The following is a 23,662-nucleotide window of genomic DNA, read 5'->3' as shown; positions in this document are numbered from 1 at the left end:
GACTCCCCTCCCAGAAGCCATGGCTTTTCCTCCAGGAGTTACAGACTGAAGGAGACGCAAAACCTGGAAATAATCCAGTCCCAAAGGTCCAAGCCATACAGCCCCAAACCATACAGCCCCAAACCCATTATTCCTTGTAGCTACAGAAATGACCCAGACTCTCCTGGCTACTGAAAGCCAAAGTTAGATCTCTAGGGTCCCAATCCATCCAGAGCATTTGATTTAGCCAGAATCCAATAAGCCTTGAGAAGTAAGACAAAGAGAAAAAGTTGCTTCTTTTTTAGGCTTGACTCTTCAGTATCTCCTATTGCCTGCTTTCCTCAAAGAAATTTTCTATGACCTTGGCCATAAGATAGCTTAAATGAAAGCTTAAATGAAATGATAGCTTAAATGAAAGTCGGGAACAGGAAATATTCCTACTTCCTCATTCCCCCAGTTAGAAGTGCCAAGGGGCGTTGAATAAGAGCCCTGGCCATTGTCCCTGCTCTGGGAAAGCAGCAGCTCAGAAGCCCCCTCAGCTCTCTCCCCAACAAGGATCATATGTCAGCCCTGCTGTGGGCATGACACAAATGCAAAGACGAATCCTGTAAGAATTTCCAAATGCAAAGAAGTAGGAGACAAAGTGTTGTTTTAGACTAGATTTTACTTTTTTACATTTTACCTCCTAAAAATAATTGATACAATTGAGCTATATAATATTGTACTTTCTTTTTTTTTGTTTTTGTTTTTGTTTTTGTTTTTGTTTTTGTTTTTTTGTTTTGTTTTGTTTTTTAAACATCTTTATTGAAGTATAATTGCCTTACAATGGTGTGTTAGCTTCTGCTTTATAACAAAGTGAATCAGTTATACATATACAATATGTTCCCATATCTCTTCCCTCTTGCATCTCCCTCCCTCCCACCCTCCCCATCCCACCCCTCTAGGTGGTCACAAAGCACCGAGCTGATCTCCCTGTGCTATGCGGCTGCTTCCCACTAGCTATCTATTTTACATTTGGTAGTGTATATATGTCCATGACACTCTCTCACCCTGTCACATCTCACCCCACCCCCTCCCCATATCCTCAAGTCCATTCTCTAGTAGGTCTGTGTCTTTATTCCCGTCTTGCCACTAGGTTCTTCATGGCTTTTTTTTCCCTTAGATTCCGTATATATGTGTTAGCATACTGTATTTGTTTTTCTCTTTCTGACTTACTTCACTCTGTATGACAGACTCTAACTCCATCCACCTCATTACAAATACCTCCATTTCATTTCTTTTTATGGCTGAGTAATATTCCATTGTATATATGTGCCACATCTTCTTTATCCATTCATCTGTCGATGGACATTTAGGTTGCTTCCATGTCCTGGCTATTGTAAATAGAGCTGCAATGAACATTTTGGTACATGACTCTTTTTGACCTATGGTTTTCTCAGGGTATATGCCCAGTAGTGGGATTGTTGGATCGTATGGTAGTTCTATTTGTAGTTTTTTAAGGAACCTCCATACTGTTCTCCATAGTGGCTCTATCAATTTACATTCCCACCAACAGTGCAAGAGAGTTCCCTTTCCTCCACACCCTCTCCAGCATTTATTGTTTCTAGATTTTTTGATGATGGCCATTCTGACCGGTGTGAGATGATATCTCATTGTAGTTTTGATTTGCATTTTTCTAATGATTAATGATGTTGAGCATTCTTTCATGTGTCTGTTGGCCATCTGTATATCTTCTTTGGAGAAATGTCTGTTTAGGTCTTCTGCCCATTTTTGGATTGGGTTGTTCGTTTTTTTGTTATTGAGCTGCATGAGCTGCTTGTAAATCTTGGAGATTAATCCTTTGTCAGTTGCTTCATTTGCAAATATTTTCTCCCATTCTGATGGTTGTCTTTTGGTCTTCTTTATGGTTTCCTTTGCTGTGCAAAAGCTTTTAAGTTTCATTAGGTCCCATTTGTTTATTTGTGTTCTTATTTCCATTTCTCTGGGAGCTGGGTCAAAAAGAATCTTGCTGTGATGTATGTCATAGAATGTTCTGCCTATGTTTTCCTCTAAGAGTTTGATAGTGTCTGGTCTTACACTTAGGTCTTTAATCCATTTTGAGTTTATTTTTGTGCATGGTGTCAGGGAGTGTTCTAATTTCATACTTTTACATGTATCTGTCCAATTTTCCCAGCACCACTTATTGAAGAGGCTGTCTTTTCTCCACTGTATATGCTTGCCTCCTTTATCAAAGATAAGGTGACCATATGTGCGTGGGTTTATCTCTGGGCTTTCTATCCTGTTCCATTGATCTATATTTCTGTTTTTGTGCCAGTACCAAACTGTCTTGATTACTGTAGCTTTGTAATATAGTCTGAAGGCAGGGAGCCTGATTCCCCCAGCTCCATTTTTCGTTCTCAAGATTGCTTTGGCTATTCGGGGTCTTTTGTGTTTCCATACAAATTGTGAAATTTTTTGTTCTAGTTCTGTGAAAAATGCCAGTGGTAGTTTGATAGGGATTGCATTGAATCTGTAGATTGCTTTGGGTAGTAGAGTCATTTTCACAATGTTGATTCTTCCAATCCAGGAACATGGTATATCTTTCCATCTATTTGTATCATCTTTAATTTCTTTCATCAGTGTCTTATAATTTTCTGCATACAGGTCTTTTGTCTCCTTAGGTAGGTTTATTCCTAGATATTTTATTCTTTTTGTTGCAATGGTAAACGGGAGTGTTTTCTTAATTTCACTTTCAGATTTTTCGTCATTAGTGTATAGAAATGCAAGAGATTTCTGTGCATTAATTTTGTATCCTGCTACTTTACCAAATTCATTGATTAGCTCTAGGAGTTTTCTGGTAGCATCTTTAGGATTCTCTATGTATAGTATCATGTCATCTGCAAACAGTGACAGCTTTACTTCTTCTTTTCCGATTTGGATTCCTTTTATTTCTTTGTCTTCTCTGATTGCTGTGGCTAACACTTCCAAAACTATGTTGAATAATAGTGGTGAGAGTGGGCAACCTTGTCTTGTTCCTGATCTTAGTGGAAATGGTTTCAGTTTTTCACCATTGAGGACAATGTTGGCTGTGGGTTTGTCATATATGGCCTTTATTATGTTGAGGAAAGTTCCCTCTATGCCTACTTTCTGCAGGACTTTTATCATAAATGGGTGTTGAATTTTGTCGAAAGCTTTCTCTGCATCTATTGAGATGATCATATGGTTTTTCTCCTTCAATTTGTTAATATGGTGTATCACATTGATTGATTTACGTATATTGAAGAATCCTTGCATTCCTGGGATAAACCCCACTTGATCATGGTGTATGATCCTTTTAATGTGCTGTTGGATTCTGTTTGCGAGTATTTTGTTGAGGATTTTTGCATCTATGTTCATCAGTGATATTGGCCTGTAGTTTTCTTTCTTTGTGACATCTTTGTCTGGTTTTGGTATCAGGGTGATGGTGGCCTCGTAGAATGAGTTTGGGAGTGTTCCTCCCTCTGCAATATTTTGGAAGAGTTTGAGAAGGATAGGTGTTAGCTCTTCTCTAAATGTTTGATAGAATTCACCTGTGAAGCCATCTGGTTCTGGGCTTTTGTTTGTTGGAAGGTTTTTAATCACAGTTTCAATTTCAGTGCTTGTGATTGGTCTGTTCATATTTTCTATTTCTTCCTGGTTCAGTCTCGGCACTTTGTGCATTTCTAAGAATCTGTCCATTTCTTCCAGGTTGTCCATTTTATTGGCGTAGAGTTGCTTGTAGTAATCTCTCATGATCTTTTGTATTTCTGCAGTGTCAGTGGTTACTTCTCCTTTTTCATTTCTAATTCTATTGATTTGAGTCTTCTCCCTTTTTCTCTTGATGAGTCTGGCTAATGGTTTATCAATTTTGTTTATCTTCTCAAAGAACCAGCTTTTAGTTTTATTGATTTTTGCTATTGTTTCCTTCATTTCTTTTTCATTTATTTCTGACCTGATCTTTATGATTTCTTTCCTTCTGCTAGCTTTGGGGTTTTTTTGTTCTTCTTTCTCTAATTGCTTTAGGTGCAAGGTTAGGTTGTTTATTCGAGATGTTTCCTGTTTCTTGAGGTAGGCTTGTATTGCTATAAACTTCCCTCTTAGCACTGCTTTTGCTGCGTCCCATAGGTTTTGGGTCGTCGTATCTCCATTGTCATTTGTTTCTAGGTATTTTTTGATTTCCCCTTTGATTTCTTCAGTGATCACTTCGTTATTAAGTAGTGTATTGTGTAGCCTCCATGTGTTTGTATTTTTTACAGATCTTTTCCTGTAATTGATATCTAGTCTCATAGCGTTGTGGTCGGAAAAGATACTTGATACGATTTCAATTTTCTTAAATTTACCAAGGCTTGATTTGTGACCCAAGATATGATCTATCCTGGAGAATGTTCCATGCGCACTTGAGAAAAATGTGTATTCTGTTGTTTTTGGGTGGAATGTCCTATAAATATCAATTAAGTCCATCTTGTTTAATGTATCATTTAAATCTTGTGTTTCCTTATTTATTTTCATTTTGGATGATCTGTCCATTGGTGAAAGTGGGGTGTTAAAGTCCCCTACTATGATTGTGTTGCTGTCGATTTCCCCTTTTATGGCTGTTAGTATTTGCCTTATGTATTGAGGTGCTCCTATGTTGGGTGCATAAATATTTACAATTGTTATACCTTCCTCTTGGATCGATCCCTTGATCATTATATAGTGTCCTTCTTTGTCTCTTATAATATTCTTTATTTTAAAGTCTATTTTGTCTGATATGAGAATTGCTACTCCAGCTTTCTTTTGATTTCCATTTGCATGGAATATCTTTTTCCATCCCCTCACTTTCAGTCTGTATGTGTCTCTAGGTCTGAAGTGGGTCTCTTGTAGACAGCATATATATGGGTCTTGTTTTTGTATCCATTCAGCCAGTCTGTGTCTTTTGGTGGGAGCATTTAATCCATTTACATTCAAGGTAATTATCGATATGTATGTTCCCATTCCCATTTTCTTAAATGTTTTGGGTTTGTTATTGTAGGTGTTTTCCTTCTCTTGTGTTTCTTGCCTAGAGAAGTTCCTTTAGCATTTGTTGTAAAGCTGGTTTGGTGGTGCTGAACTCTCTCAGCTTTTGCTTGTCTGTAAAGGTTTTAATTTCTCCATCAAATCTGAATGAGATCCTTGCTGGGTAGAGTAACCTTGGTTGTAGGTTTTTCTCCTTCATCACTTTAAGTATATCCTGCCACTCCCTTCTGGCTTGCAGAGTTTCTGCTGAAAGATCAGATGTTAACCTTATGGGGATTCCCTTGTGTGTTATTTGTTGTTTTTCCCTTGCTGCTTTTAATATGTTTTCTTTATATTTAATTTTTGACAGTTTGATTAATATGTGTCTTGGCGTGTTTCTCCTTGGGTTTATCCTGTATGGGACTCTCTGTGCTTCCTGGACTTGGTTAACTATTTCCTTTCCCATATTAGGGAAGTTTTCAACTATAATCTCTTCAAATATTTTCTCAGTCCCTTTCTTTTTCTCTTCTTCTTCTGGGACCCCTATAATTCGAATGTTGGTGCGTTTAATGTTGTCCCAGAGGTCTCTGAGACTGTCCTCAGTTCTTTTCATTCTTTTTTCTTTATCCTGCTCTGCAGTAGTTATTTCCACCATTTTATCTTCCAGGTCACTTATCCTTTCTTCTGCCTCAGTTATTCTGCTATTGATCCCATCTAGAGTATTTTTAATTTCATTTATTGTGTTTTTCATCGTTGCTTGGTTCCTCTTTAGTTCTTCTACGTCCTTGTTAAATGTTTCTTGCATTTTGTCTATTCTATTTCCAAGATTTTGGATCATCCTTCCTATCATTATTCTGAATTCTTTTTCAGGTAGACTACCTATTTCCTCTTCATTTGTTAGGTCTGGTGTGTTTTGACCCTGCTCCTTCATCTGCTGTGTGTTTTTCTGTCGTCTCATTTTGCTTATCTTACTGTGTTTGGGGTCTCCTTTTCACAGGCTGCAGGTTCGTAGTTCCCGTTGTTTTTGGTATCTGTCCCCAGTGGGTAAGGTTGGTTCAGTGGGTTGTGTAGGCTTCCTGGTGGAGGGGACTATTGCCTGTGTTCTGGTGGATGAGGTTGAATCTTGTCTTTCTGGTGGGCACGTCCACGTCTGGTGGTGTGTTTTGGGGTGTCTGTGGCCTTATGATTTTAGGCAGCCTCCCTGCTAATGGATGGGGCTGTGTTCCTGTCTTGCTAGTTGTTTGGCATAGGGTGTCCAGCCCTGTAGCTTGCTGGTCGTTGAGTGAAGCTGGGTCTTGATGTTGAGATGGAGATCTCTGAGAGATTTTTGCCGTTTGGTATTACGTGGAGCTGGTAGGTCTCATGTGGACCAGTGTCCTGAGGTTGGCTCTCCCACCTCAGAGGCACAGCCCTGATGCCTGGCTGGAGCACCAAGAGCCTTTCATCCACACAGCTCAGAATATAAGGGAGAAAAAAATAGAAAGATAAAAAGAGGATAAAATAAAATAAAATAAAGCTATTATAATAAAAAATAAGAAAAAAAATTATTAAGAGTAAATGTATTCAGAAAAAATTTTTTTTTAATTTTTAAAAATAGATTTATTAATTTTTTTATAGTAAAAAATAAGAAAAAGATTTTTAAGAAAAAAATTTATTAAAAAAATTTTTTTAATTTTTTAAAATAAAAAATATGAAAAAACTTATTAAAAAATTTTTTAATTTCTAAAAATAGAAAATACGGAAAAAATTATTAAGAAAGCATATATTAGGAAAAAAAAAATTTTTTTAAGTAAAAAAAAAAAAAAATGGACGGACCTAACCCTAGGACTGATGGTGAAAGCAAAGCTATACAGACAAAATCTCACCCAGAAGCATACACATATACACTCACAAAAAAAGGAAAAGGGGAAATTAATATATCCTGCTCCTAAAGTCCACCTTTTGAATTTGGGATGATTCGTTGTCTATTCAGGTATTCAACAGATGCAGGCACATCAAGTTGTTTGTGGAGCTTTAATCCGCTGCTTCTGAGGCTGCTGGGGGAGATTTCCCTTTCTCTTCTTTGTTCGTACAGCTCCCAGCGTTCAGCTTTGGATTTGGACCCGCCTCTGCATGTACGTTGCCTGAGGGCGTCCGCTCCCCGCCCAGACAGAACGGGGTTAAAGGAGCAGCTGCTTCGGGGGCTCTGGCTCACTCAGGCCAGGGGAGGGAGCGGTACGGAGGAGGCGGGGCGAGCCTGCGGCGTCAGAGGCGTCGTGACGTTGCAGCAGCCTGAGGCGCGCCGTGTGTTCTCCCGGGGAAGTTGTCCCTGGATCACGGGAGCCTGGCAGTGGCGAGCTGCACCGGCTCCCGGGAGGGGCGGTGTGGAGAGTGACCTGGGCTCGCACACAGGCTTCTTGGTGGCGGCAGCAGCAGCCTTAGCGTTTCCTACCAGTCTCTGGGGTCCGCGCTGTTAGCCGCGGCTCGCGCCCGCCTCTGGAGTTCGTCTAGGCGGCGCTCTGAATCCCCTCTCCTTGCGCGCCGCGAAACAAAGAGGCAAGAAAAAGTCTCTTGCCTCTTCGGCGGCTGCAGACCTCCTCTCCGGCTCCCTCCCGGCTCGCCGCGGCACCGCAACCCCTTCAGGCTGTGTTCACGCCGCCAGCCCCAGTCCTCTCCCTGCGATCCGACCGAAGCCCGAGCCTCAGCTCCCAGCCCCGCCCGCCCCAGCGGGTGAGCAGACAAGCCTCTCGGGCTGGTGAGCGCTGCTCGGCGCTGAGCCTCTGTGCGGGAATCTCTCCGTTTTTCCCTCTGCGCCCCTGTTGCTGTGGGATCCGCGCTGATAGCCGCGCGGCTCGCACCCGTCTCTGGATTTCGTTTAGGCAGCGCTCTGAATCCCCTCTCCTTGCACGCCGCGAAACAAAGAGGCAAGAAAAAGTCTCTTGCCTCTTCGGCAGCTGCAGACTTTTTCCCGGACTCCCTCCCGGCTAGCACCAAAGCCCGAGCCTCAGCTCCCAGCCCCCGCCCGCCCTGGCGAGTGAGCAGACAAGCCTCTCGGGCTGGTGAGTGCTGGTTGGCGCCGAGCCTCTGTGCGGGAGTCTCTCCGCTTTGCCCTCCGCACCCCTGTGGCTGCGCTCTCCTCCGCGGCTCCGAAGCTTCCCCCCTCTGCCACCCGCAGTCTCTGCCCGCAAAGGGGCTTCCTAGTGCCTGGAAACCTTTCCTCCTTCACGGCTCCCTCCCACTGGCGCAGGTCCCGTCCCTATTCTTTTTGTCTCTGTTATTTCTTTTTTCTTTTACCCTACCCAAGTACGTGGGGATTGTCTTGCCTTTTGGGAGGTCTGACGTCTTCTGCCAGCGTTCAGTGGGTGTTCTGTAGGAGCAGTTCCACGTGTAGATGTATTTCTGCTGTATCTGTGGGAAGGAAGGTGATCTCCGCGTCTTACTCTTCCGCCATCTTGCCCCAATGCCTGTACTTTCTTAATGTCTACGACTATGCCTTTCTGATCAACCAATAACCAACTTAACATGCATGGAATCCCATGATTTCATTAAGTAATAATGAATATGTTTGTGCAGAATTTAATTCAGTATCTATTATTTGTCTGTTATCCTTTAGTATCTATTATCATTCTGAACCCTTTTTTGGCTTAAATAAAATTTCTCCAAAAGTACTTTTAAATGTTCCTCTCATCATGTCACCTATAATTCATATTTTTAATAAAAAGTCTCTATTCAAAGATTTTTTAACATTTGACTCAATCAAGAGAATTTGAATGCAAATTTGGTTATCATATCCCTATGACTTTAAGCATTTTTGTCATTTCATTTTCAGGATGCACACCACTTCCAGTCATGAAGGACAGAAGCAGCACAGATCACAAACTTTACCGATAATTCGAGGCAAAAATGCACTTTCTAATCCTAAACTCCTACAGATGTTAGACAATACCATGACCAGTAAGTATACCAGAAATAATAGAAACAAGATGGTTATCATTTTTCTCTAGATGTGTGCAGGACATAAAATGCATTGTTTCAGAAATGTAAAGAATGTTGCTGTGCCCCTGAGACCACTGGTATTCAGGCTTGCTGTAGCCTGAGGAACATTTCTGGGAGAGAATCAGCAGGAAGCATCTAAAATAAACTAGTGTCCTTATGAGGAGAAAGGGGAAAAGTAAAACTCTCAATATAGTATGCTCACTGTAGCTCCTCTGGAACCAAGTGACTTGGCATTGTGAGGGGTTAGGGTGGCCTCTCTCAACCGGATTACTGTCCACTCTTTGGGAAGAGGAGAAAGTTGTCCATGTCCTAGAAGCAGCAAGTGTGCCATCTTGAATCCAGTGTTGCACACATTCCAGGTGTGAATGAGGAGAAAATGGGATCCAGTGTTTTTGTATCATGTAAGTGTTCTTGATTGTGGACATGTGACCACAGTTAGCTGTTTGAAGGTATTTGCCTTAACCTATAAATACATTTAATCCCTTTCTGATGAGGCCATTAATGCAGATCATCCACTGAGACTCTACGTTTGGTCTATTAATCTAGGACCATAAAACTTGACCCAGACTGATTACGGAGGAAATATGACTCTACCAATGGCTGAATCAATGGAAAAGTAGTGAGAAATAATGGACAACAGACTACTCTGATCCTTTGGAAACTCTATAGCTGACAAATGAAAAGGGCACACACACTGTCTTAATCAGTTTGAGCTGCTACAACACAATACCACAGACTATGTAGCTTAAACAACAAACATTTATTTCTCATAGTTCTAGAGGATGAGAGATCCAAGATCAAGGGGCCAGCAGATTTGATGTCTGGTAAGAACCACGTTTGACGATGGCCAACTTCTTGCTGTGTCCTCACATGACAGAGAGAGCGAGATGATCTCTCTGGTGTCTCTTTTTATAAGAGCACTAATCCCATTCATGAGGGTTCCATTCTCATAACCTAATTACCTCTCAAAGACTCTGCCTCCAAATACCGTTATATTGTGGATTAGGGCTTTGACATATGAATTTGCAGGGACACAAACTTTCAGTCTATAGGGCCCACTAAAAACTCTGTCTCTGTTTTTGCTTCAGCCAATAAAGAAATTGAACAAATGAAAGCACCTTGATTTAATAAAATTACTCGTCAAAACCCCAGTAAACACTGACTATGTTGTAATAGAAAAAAGTTCTTTTTAGGGTACAAAGATTTGTCTCAGACATTTATGCATTTTCTACTTTATTTTGTAGGCAACTCCAATGAAATAGACATCGTGCACCACGTGGACACAGAGGCCAATATTGCTACAGAGGTTTGCCTGACTATTCTAGACCTGCTAGCCCTCTTCACTCAGGTCCACCAGGTGAGTGTGACTGTAACTTCTTCTGTAATATGATAAAATGAATGGTGGAAAAGTCATGTGAAGTCAAGAATATGTTTTTAAGGTTTTTATGACATTTAATGAAATGTATTAACCTTACATAAATCAACCTAAGTGTGAGTGGAAAACATGTTAAAGAAGAGATTCAGAATTTATCAGAAGTTGGCAAATGCTCAATTGATATACACACAGACATATTTCCTTATTGTCCAATAATAAACAATCTTTCTTCCTTGTTTCTCTTGCTTTACTGTCAGGCAAGTTGGGCTGAGCGAGAATGTGACTCTACTTTTTCAGTATCAAAGGGAGAGACAAATGACGGCTAGATACAACAGATAAACAGATACAACAGCTAGAGAAAACAGAGTGATAATGTTGAGCATCTTTTTACTTACTTACCATCTCTATATCTTTGTGTGCTTACTTACCATCTCAATATCTTTGGTGAAGTGATACCACTACCTACCATTAGAATGGTTGCAGTTAAAAAGACTGACCATACCAAGTTTTCGCAAGGATATGGAGAAACTGGAACTCTCATTCACTGATGGTGGGAATACAAAATGATACAAACACCTTGAAAAAAAGTATGCTGGAATGAAGGTTCAACATAATCTATCATGTGACCAGCCATTCCAATACTAGGAATTTACCCAGGAAAAATAAAAGCATTTGTTCACACAAAGCTTTGTACATCAATATTCATAGAAGCTTTGTTTTTTAATAATTAAACACTGGAAACAACACAAAAGTACATCAACAGGTGAATGGATTTTTTAAAATAGTGGTATTGAAACATAGTCATACAATAGAATATAAAATATAAAATTTTATAAATTATGAACTATAGAAATTATGTCAATTACACCCCAATGAAGTTATTAAAAACATTAGCTCAACCTAATGAGCTTTCAAATGTTAAGGGTTAAATTAGAAAAAGTTGGGTCGGTTGAATAGTCTGCACCAAACAGAATGATTATAGCAAGAAAGTCTTATTTTCAAGTAAAATGTTAGCATGGCAGTCGAAAAACCAAAATCCATGTTTTAATTCTTTATTGCTCGATGGAAATGTCAATCAAATCTCATACATCTTACAGGCTCTATCAGTGCCTTTGAGGACCTGCCTGTCTGTGGCCACATCTGCTACCTCTCTCCCAACCCTGCCCCACTCACCATGCTTAGGCTACTCTGCTCTTTTTTCTCTTTTTTTCTTTTTTCTCTTTTTTCTCTGCTTGAACTCATAAGCTCCAATCCATCTCAAGTCCCTGGTACCAACTGTTTTTCTTTCCTTGGACAATCCTCCCAGATCTGCCCATGGCTGACTTTTTCAGCTCACATGTCAATTCATCCATTAGAGAGATCTTAACCACCCTATATAAAGTAATCTTATCCCCCAAAGCAATTACTTTCCATCATATATCATTCTACTCTATTTTCTTATTTAGTAACTTTTTTCAATCACTGCTATATGTAAGTTTCATTGGGAACATAGACCTTATTCAGCACTTTATTTCCACACCCAGAATTGTGCCTATTACATAGTAGGACCAGAGTAAATATTTTTTGAAAGAATACAGGTGTCCTTTCACTCATCCTAAATAACTGCTGTGTTAAATTTCCAGAGACAACTCCAACAATCTGAATGTCAAAATTCAATGATGAAAAGGGTCTTTGATACCTACATGCTCTTTTTTCAAGTCAACCAATCAGCCACAGCACTGAAGCACGTATTTGCCTCTTTGAGGCTATTTGTATGCAAGGTAAGGGTCCTCCAGGTTCCAAGGAAAGCTCAGTGAAGTGTTCATTGCTGATAATAAACACATATTAATCCTTACATCTCTCAGTATCGGGGGAAGAAGGTTTGTTTTCTTCTATTTGATTTATTTGGTTTTATTAGGCGATTTATTTGGTTTTGTTAAACTATTTGATTCATGGTCTCAAAATAAGTTCACAGCCTTGGCAGCCTATCTGCTGGGTATCAAAAGGGAATAAAATTAGCACCTGGCCATCAGTTCTTTGGGTTCTCAGTGTTTGTGGCAGAGAGTTAGGTAAAATACACACCATCAACTGTGATGTCCATTCCTGCCAAGTCAAAGGTTCTGCATTAGAAACAGGAGAGTCCACCTTTGAGGACTCTGGTGGTTTTACAGTGTTGGGTGAATAGAAACTATTTCAGAGCTCTCATTCCATTGCTTTGGGTAGTCATCCATTACTGATGCAAGGGATACTTACAACGTAGAGAATGATTATTTCTAGGAAGAAAAAAAAAAAGAAATACTAACATAGACTTCAGTAAATAAGATTATATCCTCTTCCACCTGCAAATGGGAGACAAAGTCTAGGTTAAGAAAAAAAGAAAGAAAGATTTTATTCGAAGGGATTTTAAAATTTGAGAATGAACAGAGCAAAATGAAGGAATTTGCTCACTTCACCAGCACTTCTGTTTCCGTAGTTTCCTTCAGCGTTCTTCCAAGGGCCTGCCGACTTGTGTGGATCATTCTGCTATGAAGTCCTAAAATGCTGCAACCACAGGTCACGGTCGACTCAGACGGAAGCGTCAGCACTTCTATACTTTTTTATGAGGAAGAATTTTGAATTTAACAAACAAAAGTCTATTGTCCGGTCCCACTTACAAGTAAGTGCTGCCAATTTCCATTAATGTTGTTGTTAAAACCACTCATCTGTTTCAGCATTAATAAAAGCCTACTGTTTCCAGGGCAACCAGTTCCCAACTCTTCCATCAGATTCCTCCTTAAAGATGCCCATCACACTCAGTTCCGATTCATAGAAAGAGTGCAGCTGGGCAGAAATCAGCAAAGCCCATAACTCCACCTGTACTTTTCCTTTCTTCTGCCAGGGAATAGAATCATAGAACACACAACTCAGGGACCATGATTGTTTCTAGGATGCCAAATCCCACCAGATTCTGAGCACATTCATTGGGCCTACAGGGAGAAATTAATGATACATTCATCCAACTCAGTGGATTTCTATACAACTAGTATTTCGGAGTTACTTGCTTTTGAGGTTTCGTTTTCCTTTTCTCTTTCAGCTTATCAAGGCCGTAAGCCAGTTAATAGCTGATGCTGGGATTGGAGGCTCTCGGTTTCAACATTCCCTTGCAATTACCAATAATTTTGCTAATGGAGACAAGCAAATGAAAGTAAGAAATGCTTTGCAGACTTTTTTAAAGAATTGGGAATAAACTAAACTGGATTCTTTTCGCGAGATACCAAAATCATAAAAAATACAAATTCTGTATTTTGTTTATTGACCCTTTGAGTACTTATATTGAGTCCACTTGCTTGAATGGATAATCAGCTCTTACACTTTCAGCATATACTCAGTTAAGTGGAATTTCCAAGATATGGGGTTGAATGATGCTTAACAAGAAAACTAACCACAGATATCAGATACCAAGAAATACAGTGTTTCTCTCATAATCCCATTCTTGGTCAAATTCATTTTATCTCTTTTAAAACTTTCTGGAGCGGCTTCCCTGGTGGCACAGTGGTTGGGAATCCGCCCGCCAATGCAGGGGACACGGGTTCGAGCCCTGGTCCGGGAAGATCCCACATGCCGCGGAGCAGCTAAGCCCATGCGCCACAACTACTGAGCCTTCGCTCTAGAGACCACGAGCCACAACTACTGAAGCCCATGCACCTAGAGCCCGTGCTCCGCAACAAGAGAAGCCACTGCAATGAGAAGCGAGTGCACCGCAACGAAGAGTAGCCCCCACTCACTGCAACCAGAGAAAGCCCGTGTGCAGCAACGAAGACCCAACGCAGCCAAAAATAAATAAATTTTAAAAAAAAACAAAAAACTTTCTGGAGACTTGTCCTTCAGTTATAATACTGAAAAGTTCAGGGATAGAGCCTGGTGTCAGGCATGGCTGAACCCAGGGATTAAAGTAATGTTTTCAGATCCCCCTACCCTACCACCTCTATTTTTGCCTCTCTCCTTGTCTCTCAGTTCAGTTTTCTTCTTCCTTTACTTCATTTACAGGTAGGCTCTCCCCATGAGCTTACTCTCTCAGAAATTCTGAGGACAATGGTAGTATTCTATGGGTGGGAAAAGCACCTTGTTCTGTAGTGCCAGTTAAAGTCCCAGGACTGAGTCTCTTTGATCCAACCTTGTTTCATATGCCCAACCCTAAGCCAATCACTGTGACCTGGAGTATAAAAGAATATGATTGATTGGCCAGGCACATATCATGTGTCACCCCTGGTGCCTGGGAATGGAGTCGACCCATTCAAATTATGTGAACTAGAGCCAGAGAGGATGCTAGAGGATGTCGGGATGCTATTACTAGAAGAAGGTAGGCTAGGAGACAAAATGGAATCTACTACAGTTCATCTTCAAATGTGTACAGCCGCAATCACAATACACAGAGTTTGTCCATAAAGAATGTACATATCTGTGAACAATATTTAGAATGCACCAGACTGTGATGCCAAGCCATAGCTAAAAACGTAACTTGAAGTGAGTTAATTTGTGGGTTCTAAACAGATAATGACCCAGGCTCTCTGTTTTCCAAAGAACAGCAATTTCCCAGCAGAGGTGAAAGATCTGACTAAACGTATAAGGACTGTTTTAATGGCCACGGCTCAGATGAAGGAGCATGAGAAGGATCCCGAGATGCTGGTGGATCTCCAGTACAGCCTGGCAAACTCCTACGCAAGCACCCCCGAGCTACGGAGGACCTGGCTGGAAAGCATGGCCAAAATTCATGCGAGAAACGGAGACTTATCCGAGGTGATTAGCAAAGACTCAGTGATTCTTCATTAGTTGTCCTCTTGATCAGGATGATTGGATTATCATTTACAGCAGGAATATAAAAAGTTATCATATTTCCCCACTAATGTCAATATGACCTAATTATATGTTATGGGCATTACATTTGCATGTAGGATTCAAGGATGCCTAACTCCATGTAAATAATATCAAATAAAAGCCAGTGTCTTGGGGGCCAGCTGCAGTTGTAGGATGTGTAATGGAGACCAAATGCTAAAAGCCTGAGGCTAAGGAGGATGGTTGTAAGGGTGTCTGGAAATTGAGTTATATAAGTTGGTGTTCTGTGTGTTAAAATTTCTTCCCTGGAATTGGAGTTGAATGGGGAAACTCACCATCGAGGTGAGTCAACTCAGGTTGGGATAATCTGTCCTCGTATGCAGCTAGTCTGAACTAGCGTTGGAAAGGTTAACACTCCTAAGAGCCACATGAGAAGAGGCCACTGTGTGATGGTTATAAATCAATAGGTAACTTTTTTTCTTTTTTAACATCTTTATGGGAGTATAACTGCTTTACAATGGTGTGTTAGTTTCTGCTTTATAACAAAGTGAATTAGTTATACATATACATATATCCCCATATCTCTTCCCTCTTGCGTCTCCCCCCCTCCCACCCTCCCTATCCCACCCCTCTAGGTGGTCACAAAGCACCAAGCTGATCTCCCTATGCTATGCGGCTGCTACCCACTATTTTACATTTGGTAGTGTATATCTGTCCATGCCACTCTCTCACTTTGTCCCAGCTTACCCTTCTCCCTCCCCATATCCTCAAGTCCATTCTCTAGTAGGTCTGCGTCTTTATTCCCATCTTGCCCCTAGGTTCTTCATGACCATTTTTTTGTTTGTTTTTTAGATTCCATATATATGTGTTAGCATACGGTATTTGTTTTTCTCTTTCTGACTTATTTTACTCTGTATGACAGACTCTAGGTGCATCCACCTCACTACAAATAACTCAAATTCGTTTCTTTTTATGGCTGAGTAATATTCCATTGTATATATGTGCCATATCTTCTTTATCCATTCATCTGTTGATGGACACATAGGTTGCTTCCATGTCCTGGCTATTGTAAATAGAGCTGCAATGAACATTGTGGTACATGACTCTTTTTGAATTATGGTTTTCTCAGGGTATATGCCCAATAGTGGGATTGCTGGGTCGTATGATAGTTCTATTTTTAGTTTTTTAAGGAACCTCCATACTGTTCTCCATAGTGGCTCTATCAATTTACATTCCCACCAACAGTGCAAGAGGGTTCCTTTTTCTCCACACCCTCTCCAGCATTTATGGTTTGTAGATTTTTTGAGGATGGCCATTCTGACCGGTGTGAGATGATATCTCATTGTAGTTTTGAGTTGCATTTCTCTAATGATTAATGATCTTGAGCATTCTTTCATGTGTTTGTTGACAATCTGTATATCTTCTTTGGAGAAATGTCTATTTAGGTCTTCTGCCCATTTTGGATTGGGTTGTTTGTTTTTTTGATATTGAGCTGCATGAGCTGCTTGTAAATTTTGGAGATTAATCCTTTGTCAGTTGCTTCATTTGCAAATATTTTCTCCCATCCTGAGGGTTGTCTTTTCATCTTGTTTATGGTTTCCTTTGCTGTGCAAAAGCTTTTAAGTTTCATTAGGTCCCATTTGTTTATTTTTGTTTTTATTTCCATTTCTCTAGGAGGTGGGTCAAAAAGGATCTTGCTGTGATTTATGTCATAGAGTGTTCTGCCTATGTTTTCCTCTAAGAGTTTGATAGTGTCTGGCCTTATATTTAGGTCTTTAATCCATTTTGAGTTTATTTTTGTGTATGGCGTTAGGGAGTATTCTAATTTCATTCTTTTACATGTAGCTGTCCAGTTTTCCCAGTACCACTTATTGAAAAGGCTGTCGTTTCTCCACTGTATATGCTTGCCTCCTTTATCAAAGATAAGGTGACCATATGTGTGTGGGTTTATCTCTGGGCTTTCTATCCTGTTCCATTGATCTATATTTCTGTTTTTCTGCCAGTACCATACTGTCTTGATTACTGTAGCTTTGTAGTATAGTCTGAATGCCAGAAGCCCGATTCCTCCAGCTCCGTTTTTCTTTCTCCAGATTGCTTTGGCTATTCGGGTCTTTTGTGTGTCCATACAAATTGTGAAACTTTTTGTTCTAGTTCTGTGAAAAATGCCAGTGGTAGTTTGATAAGGATTGCATTGAATCTGTAGATTGCTTTGGGTAGTAGAGTCATTTTTACAATGTTGATTCTTCCAATCCAAGAACATGGTATATCTCTCCATCTATTTGTATCATCTTTAATTTCTTTCATCAGTGTCTTAAAGTTTTCTGAGTACAGGTCTTTTGTCTCCTTAGGTAGGTTTATTCCTAGGTATTTTATTCTTTTTGTTGCAATGGTAAATGGGAGTGTTTTCTTAATTTCACTTTCAGATTTTTCATCATTAGTGTATAGGAATGCAAGAGATTTCTGTGCATTAATTTTGTATCCTGCTACTTTACCCAATTCATTGATTAGCTCTAGTAGTTTTCTGGTAGCATCTTTAGGATTCTCTATGTATAGTATCATGTCATCTGCAAACAGTGACAGCTTTACTCCTTCTTTTCTGATTTGGATTCCTTTTATTTCTTTTTCTTCTCTGATTGCTGTGGCTAACACTTCCAAAACTATGTTGAATAATAGTGGTGAGAGTGGGCAACCTTGTCTTGTTCCTGATCTTAGTGGAAATGCTTTCAGTTTTTCACCATTGAGAACGATGTTGGCTGTGGGTTTGTCATATATGGCCTTTATTATGTTGAGGTAAGTTCCCTCTATGCTTACTTTCTGCAGGGTTTTTATCATAAATGGGTGTTGAATTTTGTCGAAAGCTTTCTCTGCATCTATTGAGATGATCATATGGTTTTTCTCCTTCAATTTGTTAATATGGTGTATCACAATAGGTAACTTTTTAATGTCTGTTTAAACACTGGGAGGATTTATGTGCAGCAATTCACAGCACCCAAGTGGCTTCCAGACACCAAGTGGGGAAGTTCTGCTTTACTGTATTCCCAGGATTGTGCCCTCTTTGGGACGAGATGAATTTGTGTAGGAAAACTGAAGTCCTAAATACATGTGAAGGACTCTGGGATGGAAGTAGATCTGACCAGAGGCCTCACTTGGTAGCAGTTTGGTGAGGACAAAAATGAGCAGCCCCAGTTCCCTTGGACCGCCCTGAAAATGGAGGGGTTTCTCCATAAAACTTCAAAAGGCAAAGTTGAAGTCATTTGGACTCTTCAGCAGGTCAGGGTCTACTCTGTGTTCAGCAGTGTTCGAGGGCTTTGCAGGAGATTTTACAGAACAAAAAAATGTAGCTCAAATAATCTGGTTGAGGAAAGCACACGTGATACATTAGGTCACACTATTTTATCAAGTGCTGCCTTGTGCGGCTACCATTTTAAAGACAATAAAAATTCTAAGGGGGGCATTACTGGAAGTAGAAAAAAGTAAGAAGATGGCTTATTTTTACTTCCAGTTTATATCCAGGTGCTATTTAGAGAGAGAGGAGAGACATAGATATTAAGGAAAGAAGATAATTCTATGGGAAAATTCTTCAGGCCAGCTCATTCACCCACCTGAAAACTACATCAAGAAAAACAAACCAAAAAAATTCCCAAATAGCCATTTTATTCTTGATGGTGAACTTTTCGGAAATCTAATTGATTCTCATTTCCGGTTCTACCATGGAAAGGATTTCTCTACATATTCTGACTTGGAATACTGACTCACCTTGGAGGATTAATCCTAATAAGATAGATAGTAAAATCTACAGTATTAAATAAATGGTAAAATCTTCCTCTCAAACTGTTTTCTTTTTTCTTACAGGCTGCTATGTGTTACATTCATATAGCTGCCCTCATCGCGGAATACCTAAAAAGAAGGGGTAAGACAACCTTGTGAGGGGAGGAAGTCCAGAAATCAACATGTTGAAACCTAACTTAAAATTTATTTATTAATTTTAAGTTTTATTATTCTCGATGTTTTATTAAGCAATGTTAATTTTCACAGATGTTTCTAATTATGCTGTACTTTTAAGTTTTAACTCTCTTCCATGCCATTATCATGCTTATTTTACGTCCAACCAGGCTAACTGGTCCGCTTCTTAGTTCCAAATGAGAAGGCTTCATTGGTTAACATAAACTTGAATTAACATAAACATGTGACAATGTCCTAACCTCATCTTGCACTACCATAGGTTACTGGAAAATGGAAAAGATTTGCACACCATCCTTGCTCCCGGAGGATATCCACCCCTGTGATAGCAACTTATTACTAACAACTCCCAGTGGAGGAAGTGAGTGATCTACCTGGGCTCCTTTATCCCCAGGGAATGGTGCCGAGAAAACCAAGTCGCTGCTTCAATTTTGTTCCAGTGAAACTCTTAAATGTATTCCTAGAAGCAAAAACTATCTCAGACCTACATAACTTACTCCGTAAAAACCCAAAGTTTCTACCATTCAGAAATTCCATCCATCCAAACTTTTATGAAGTTTAGAGACCTAAAGAGTTCTCAGCAAACAGAACTGCATCTTATCCAATATTATGGCCATGTTTTACTACCAATTTGCATGGTAGTCTGTCTTCGGGATTTTATTCTGAAATGGATGAATTGTTTAAAATTGCAAGAGAAATCCATTCAGCTGTTGAAATGTAATACAACTGTTTATTCAAAATAAGGGCTGCAGAAAGAGAGACATATAAATATAGTGTATATACACAGGATTACACTTATAATCAACAGGCTCCATTTTCTTTTTGTAAAGCATACACTGATTCTCACAATTTATAACATATAATGATTTACAGTATGGTTTTCCTTCAATTAAAAATATTCCATCTTTAACATCTGATAGAGATTTTCTAACAATAACTAAAGAATTACTCTTTGTTTAAAAAAATTTGCCAATATAACCTTGCAGAAGTTTGTTCAAACGCAGAGTTTATGAACCGCGGTCTATTTCACATCACTATCTTAACTTTCAAAATGCAGTGGAAAACTCACTATATGAACAACAGAAACAGATCTTTAGATGTTAAGATTAAAATACCTAAACAAAAGGGAAAAGGACTTTGGTTACAATATTTTGGAAACATAATTGGTCCCTTATTCTTTTAAATATGTATTTATTTCCTAAAGAGTTTCAGTGGATTTTGCAAATAAGATATTTGAACCAAGTGACCAGACTGAATTCTGAGACAGTGAGCTCACTTGTTTGAGGGCCTTGGAGAAGGGACCAGACCTGGCTTTATGACTCATGTCCACAATAAAAGTTAGGGATCTTCTTGCTCAGTTTCATACCTCCTACTTAGCCTTATTTTTATAGGCAAGTCATCAAAACCATCATTGTTGTATTTAACATGCCTTTCCTCCCCATCTAATTTTTTTTCATAATCAGATACCATACAGTTTTATAAAAACTATTTTATATTCTAACTGAAACAAAATTGGAGAAACCAGATAAAGCTAGGTGTCAGTTTGAGAAGTTGTGGAAACTTATAGCCCAAAATGTTGTGTGAATCTTTAATATTCAAAAAAATCTAAATACTTTTAGACCAGTGGTGATATTGGAATAACATACCCATTGAGAAACATATATACAGTTGACCCTTCGACAACGAGGGGGTTAGGGGCGGTGACCCTGCCAGTCGAAAAACCCACATGTAACTTTACAGTCGGCCCTCCATATCCACATCCACGGATTCGACCAACCACAGACTGTGCAGTGCTGCATGCGTACTTATTGAAAAAAATCTGCATGTGAGTAGACTCATGTAGTTCAAACCATGTTGTTTAAGGGTCAACTGTATTTGTTTTGTAAACTTTGAATTAAGGAAGGTGATTATTTATGATGCATTAGCAGATATTTGTATTCATTGGCATATATCTGAAGATCATTGGCATATATTTGAAGTCCTCAATGTACTTGTATGTTATGATGTTTCTAAGTCAAAGAAGTAAACTGTCCCTTCACTACAATGCACACGTGATAAGAATGCAGTCGAACCTCCGTATCTGGGGGTTCCAGATCTGCAGATTCAACCAGCCGCTCCATCAGTGAGAACCCATGGATATGGAGGACCAATTGTACTATGCCATTTTATATAAAGAACTTGAGCGTTTGTGGAATTTGATATCTGATATCTGTGGAGGTCCTGGAATCAGTCCCCTGCGGATACTGAGGGATGACTGTATAGGTGAATTGAGGTGACTCCAGAAAACAGGGCTTCCTCAGTTGTACTAACAATCATCATTATCCCACAAGAAGTGACTTTTCCTGCTCCAGTCAATGCTCATATATTTAATGTGTTTAATTTCCAAAGAAAAATATTAATAAAAAGTAGGAAAGGAGAGCTTTTAATGCAAGGATTCAATTGCAATCATTATTATCGTCATTTCTAGCACGTTTGGGGGTGATAAGTTACTTACATAGCCAATGATCTGATTATTAGAAATGGAAATATCTACAAAAGTAGTAACTATAACTTAAAAAGCACTTGCTCCAGGGCAGCCACTGCACTAAGCTCTGTACTGGCGATATCTCCATTAGTTGCCAATAAGGAGTCGGAGTTAGGTGCTGTTATCACCTCATGTTTACAGGTGAGAAAACCTAAAGAAGTTAAGCAACCTGCCACAGACTCCCTTGTTAGCTTGTGATGGGGCTGAAGTTCGAGGGCTGGTCTATCACTCCAGACTGTGCTCTTAACCTCTGATACCCCCCGACGTTCTGATCTGATCCCTTGTTTAGCACATTACCCATTATCAACTGTTTTCATATGCATCCTCAGAGCCAAATCTTTTTTAAGCTTGGTGGCCAAGAGGCTAAGAAAATTTGAGAAGTTTTCTAGATAATGCAAAAGAGGGAAAGTTAGTAAGTATCGAGTATTGTCTTTACAGTGCACTGATGATACCAGATGTTTTCTCTAATACTAATACTTTGAATCCTTTCAACATCCTTTGAGATAGATATTAATGTATCTGGTTTAACAAATGAGGGATACAGACTCCAAGAGGTTAATTAAACCAGAACTTTGGAGCTACATCAATCTGCAAGCATGTGCTCTGTCCATAATCCCATGCCAGCTCGTTATAGAAAACAGGTCACCTGAAAATGATAAAAAAAAAAAAATTATAAAAAGGGGAAGATTGGTTGCCTAGAAGAGAGTATTTATCAACAGTCATAATCTAACCATCTCGTTGAGTGTGTGAGCTTTCTAACCACCACATGTCACATCATGAAGAAAGGCACTGTCTAATCCAAGCAGGATTTGTCTCAAATAATGATACATTTTGCTTTGTCCTCTCAAGGCATGTTCTCTATGGGCTGGCCAGCTTTTCTGAGCATTACACCAAATATTAAAGAAGAAGGGGCAATGAAAGAAGATTCAGGAATGCAAGACACACCATACAATGAGGTTAGACCAAAATGATTGAGTGTACAGTAATTGAGTAAAAAGATGCATTGAATTGTAACATTAAGCTAAAGAGAAAATCTTATTCAGAAATCAAATAAAGTTATTCTATAACATGACTTAGGCAAAATAAAATGCAGGCTAAAATTAAACTAAGATTAATAGATATCAGATTCCATTGATAAAGCATAAGTTTCAATCAAAATTTAAACTAAATTTTATTTCTCTAAGATGGAGCCAAATATATACGATCAGCTTTTCTACAAAATATAATATCTGTAGTCTGTTGGTAAATGTGGTAAGGGATGCTGAAAATTTGTTGAGCTGGTCACAACTTTATTTAATGCATTAGAAAATTTATTAACAAATAGACTTGAACAGAAAATCGCACTAGTTTCTGCAGAAAACCTTCTGGTATGCAAACCACAGTTATTTTTCAAAAGAAGCTCTCTACCTGGAATTACTTAGCAATAATTTAGGTGAAGAAAATAGAGCTCCCCTCCTCAAGTAAATAAAATATTTCATAAGCTAATTTTTTTATTCATAATATTACATAGACTTAAAAAAGGATACAGAAAAAAATCTGGGGTAGATTTTACTGAAATTTTACATATGGCTGTACGTTAACTTAATGTACATTGAAAATAAATAGTAAATGCAATTATGTATTTATATGAACTATTTCAAATAATGTTTAAAATCTTTTCTTAAAAGACACTGAAAACATTCCAGCAATATTATCCACTTGCTTTAGAGAGTATATAATTTGATTCAGTTGAACATTTATTAAACTACTAGTATATGGGAGGCATTGAGACAAAGATAAGTAAAGCAAATGTATTTGGGAAGACAAAGATAATAAGGCATAATCCCAGCTCTTAAAGAGTTTAGAATCTTGTGAAAGACAAACTTCCTTCAGGGTGGGGAGTAACCAGTCTAAGACCCAGTAACTATAAATCTAGGCATCATATATAGCTGAAATTAAAAGGGGAATAATTTTTTACATGAAAGTGATTGGAATGCAGATGAATGGGGCATAAATAAAAACTCTGCAGACTTTTGCACTGTCTTGACATTTGATAGGACTTGAAGGTGTCAAATGAGAAAATAAGGTTGTCAGAGGAGCAGCAGCAA

General features: G+C 39.1%; 1 protein-coding gene across 13 annotated transcripts in view; it reads left to right on the top strand.

Annotated features, from left to right (window-relative positions):
* Positions 1 to 23,662, top strand: part of DOCK10 (dedicator of cytokinesis 10) — a 288,822-nt gene that overhangs the window by 246,544 nt on the left and 18,616 nt on the right. For 11 of the 13 annotated variants that reach the window (XR_009504315.1, XR_009504316.1, XM_059928831.1 and 8 more), the window contains 9 exons: positions 8,759 to 8,883; positions 10,170 to 10,282; positions 11,923 to 12,060; positions 12,753 to 12,935; positions 13,353 to 13,463; positions 14,840 to 15,055; positions 18,944 to 19,001; positions 19,314 to 19,412; positions 22,425 to 22,531. Coding sequence is in view for 11 of the 13 variants with exons in the window: in XM_059928831.1 (XP_059784814.1) it covers positions 8,759 to 8,883; positions 10,170 to 10,282; positions 11,923 to 12,060; positions 12,753 to 12,935; positions 13,353 to 13,463; positions 14,840 to 15,055; positions 18,944 to 19,001; positions 19,314 to 19,412; positions 22,425 to 22,531 (1,150 nt within the window). In the remaining 2 variants the exon portion in view is untranslated. The remainder of the gene's footprint in view (positions 1 to 8,758; positions 8,884 to 10,169; positions 10,283 to 11,922; positions 12,061 to 12,752; positions 12,936 to 13,352; positions 13,464 to 14,839; positions 15,056 to 18,943; positions 19,002 to 19,313; positions 19,413 to 22,424; positions 22,532 to 23,662) is intronic. The other 2 variants (XM_059928830.1, XM_059928829.1) reach the window with 1 other exon arrangement.

This window comes from Balaenoptera ricei, chromosome 7 (genome assembly GCF_028023285.1).
Source record: "Balaenoptera ricei isolate mBalRic1 chromosome 7, mBalRic1.hap2, whole genome shotgun sequence".
NCBI lineage: Eukaryota > Metazoa > Chordata > Mammalia > Artiodactyla > Balaenopteridae > Balaenoptera > Balaenoptera ricei.
Note: the sequence above shows the minus strand (reverse complement) of the source record. Positions and strands in the feature narration are given on the sequence as shown.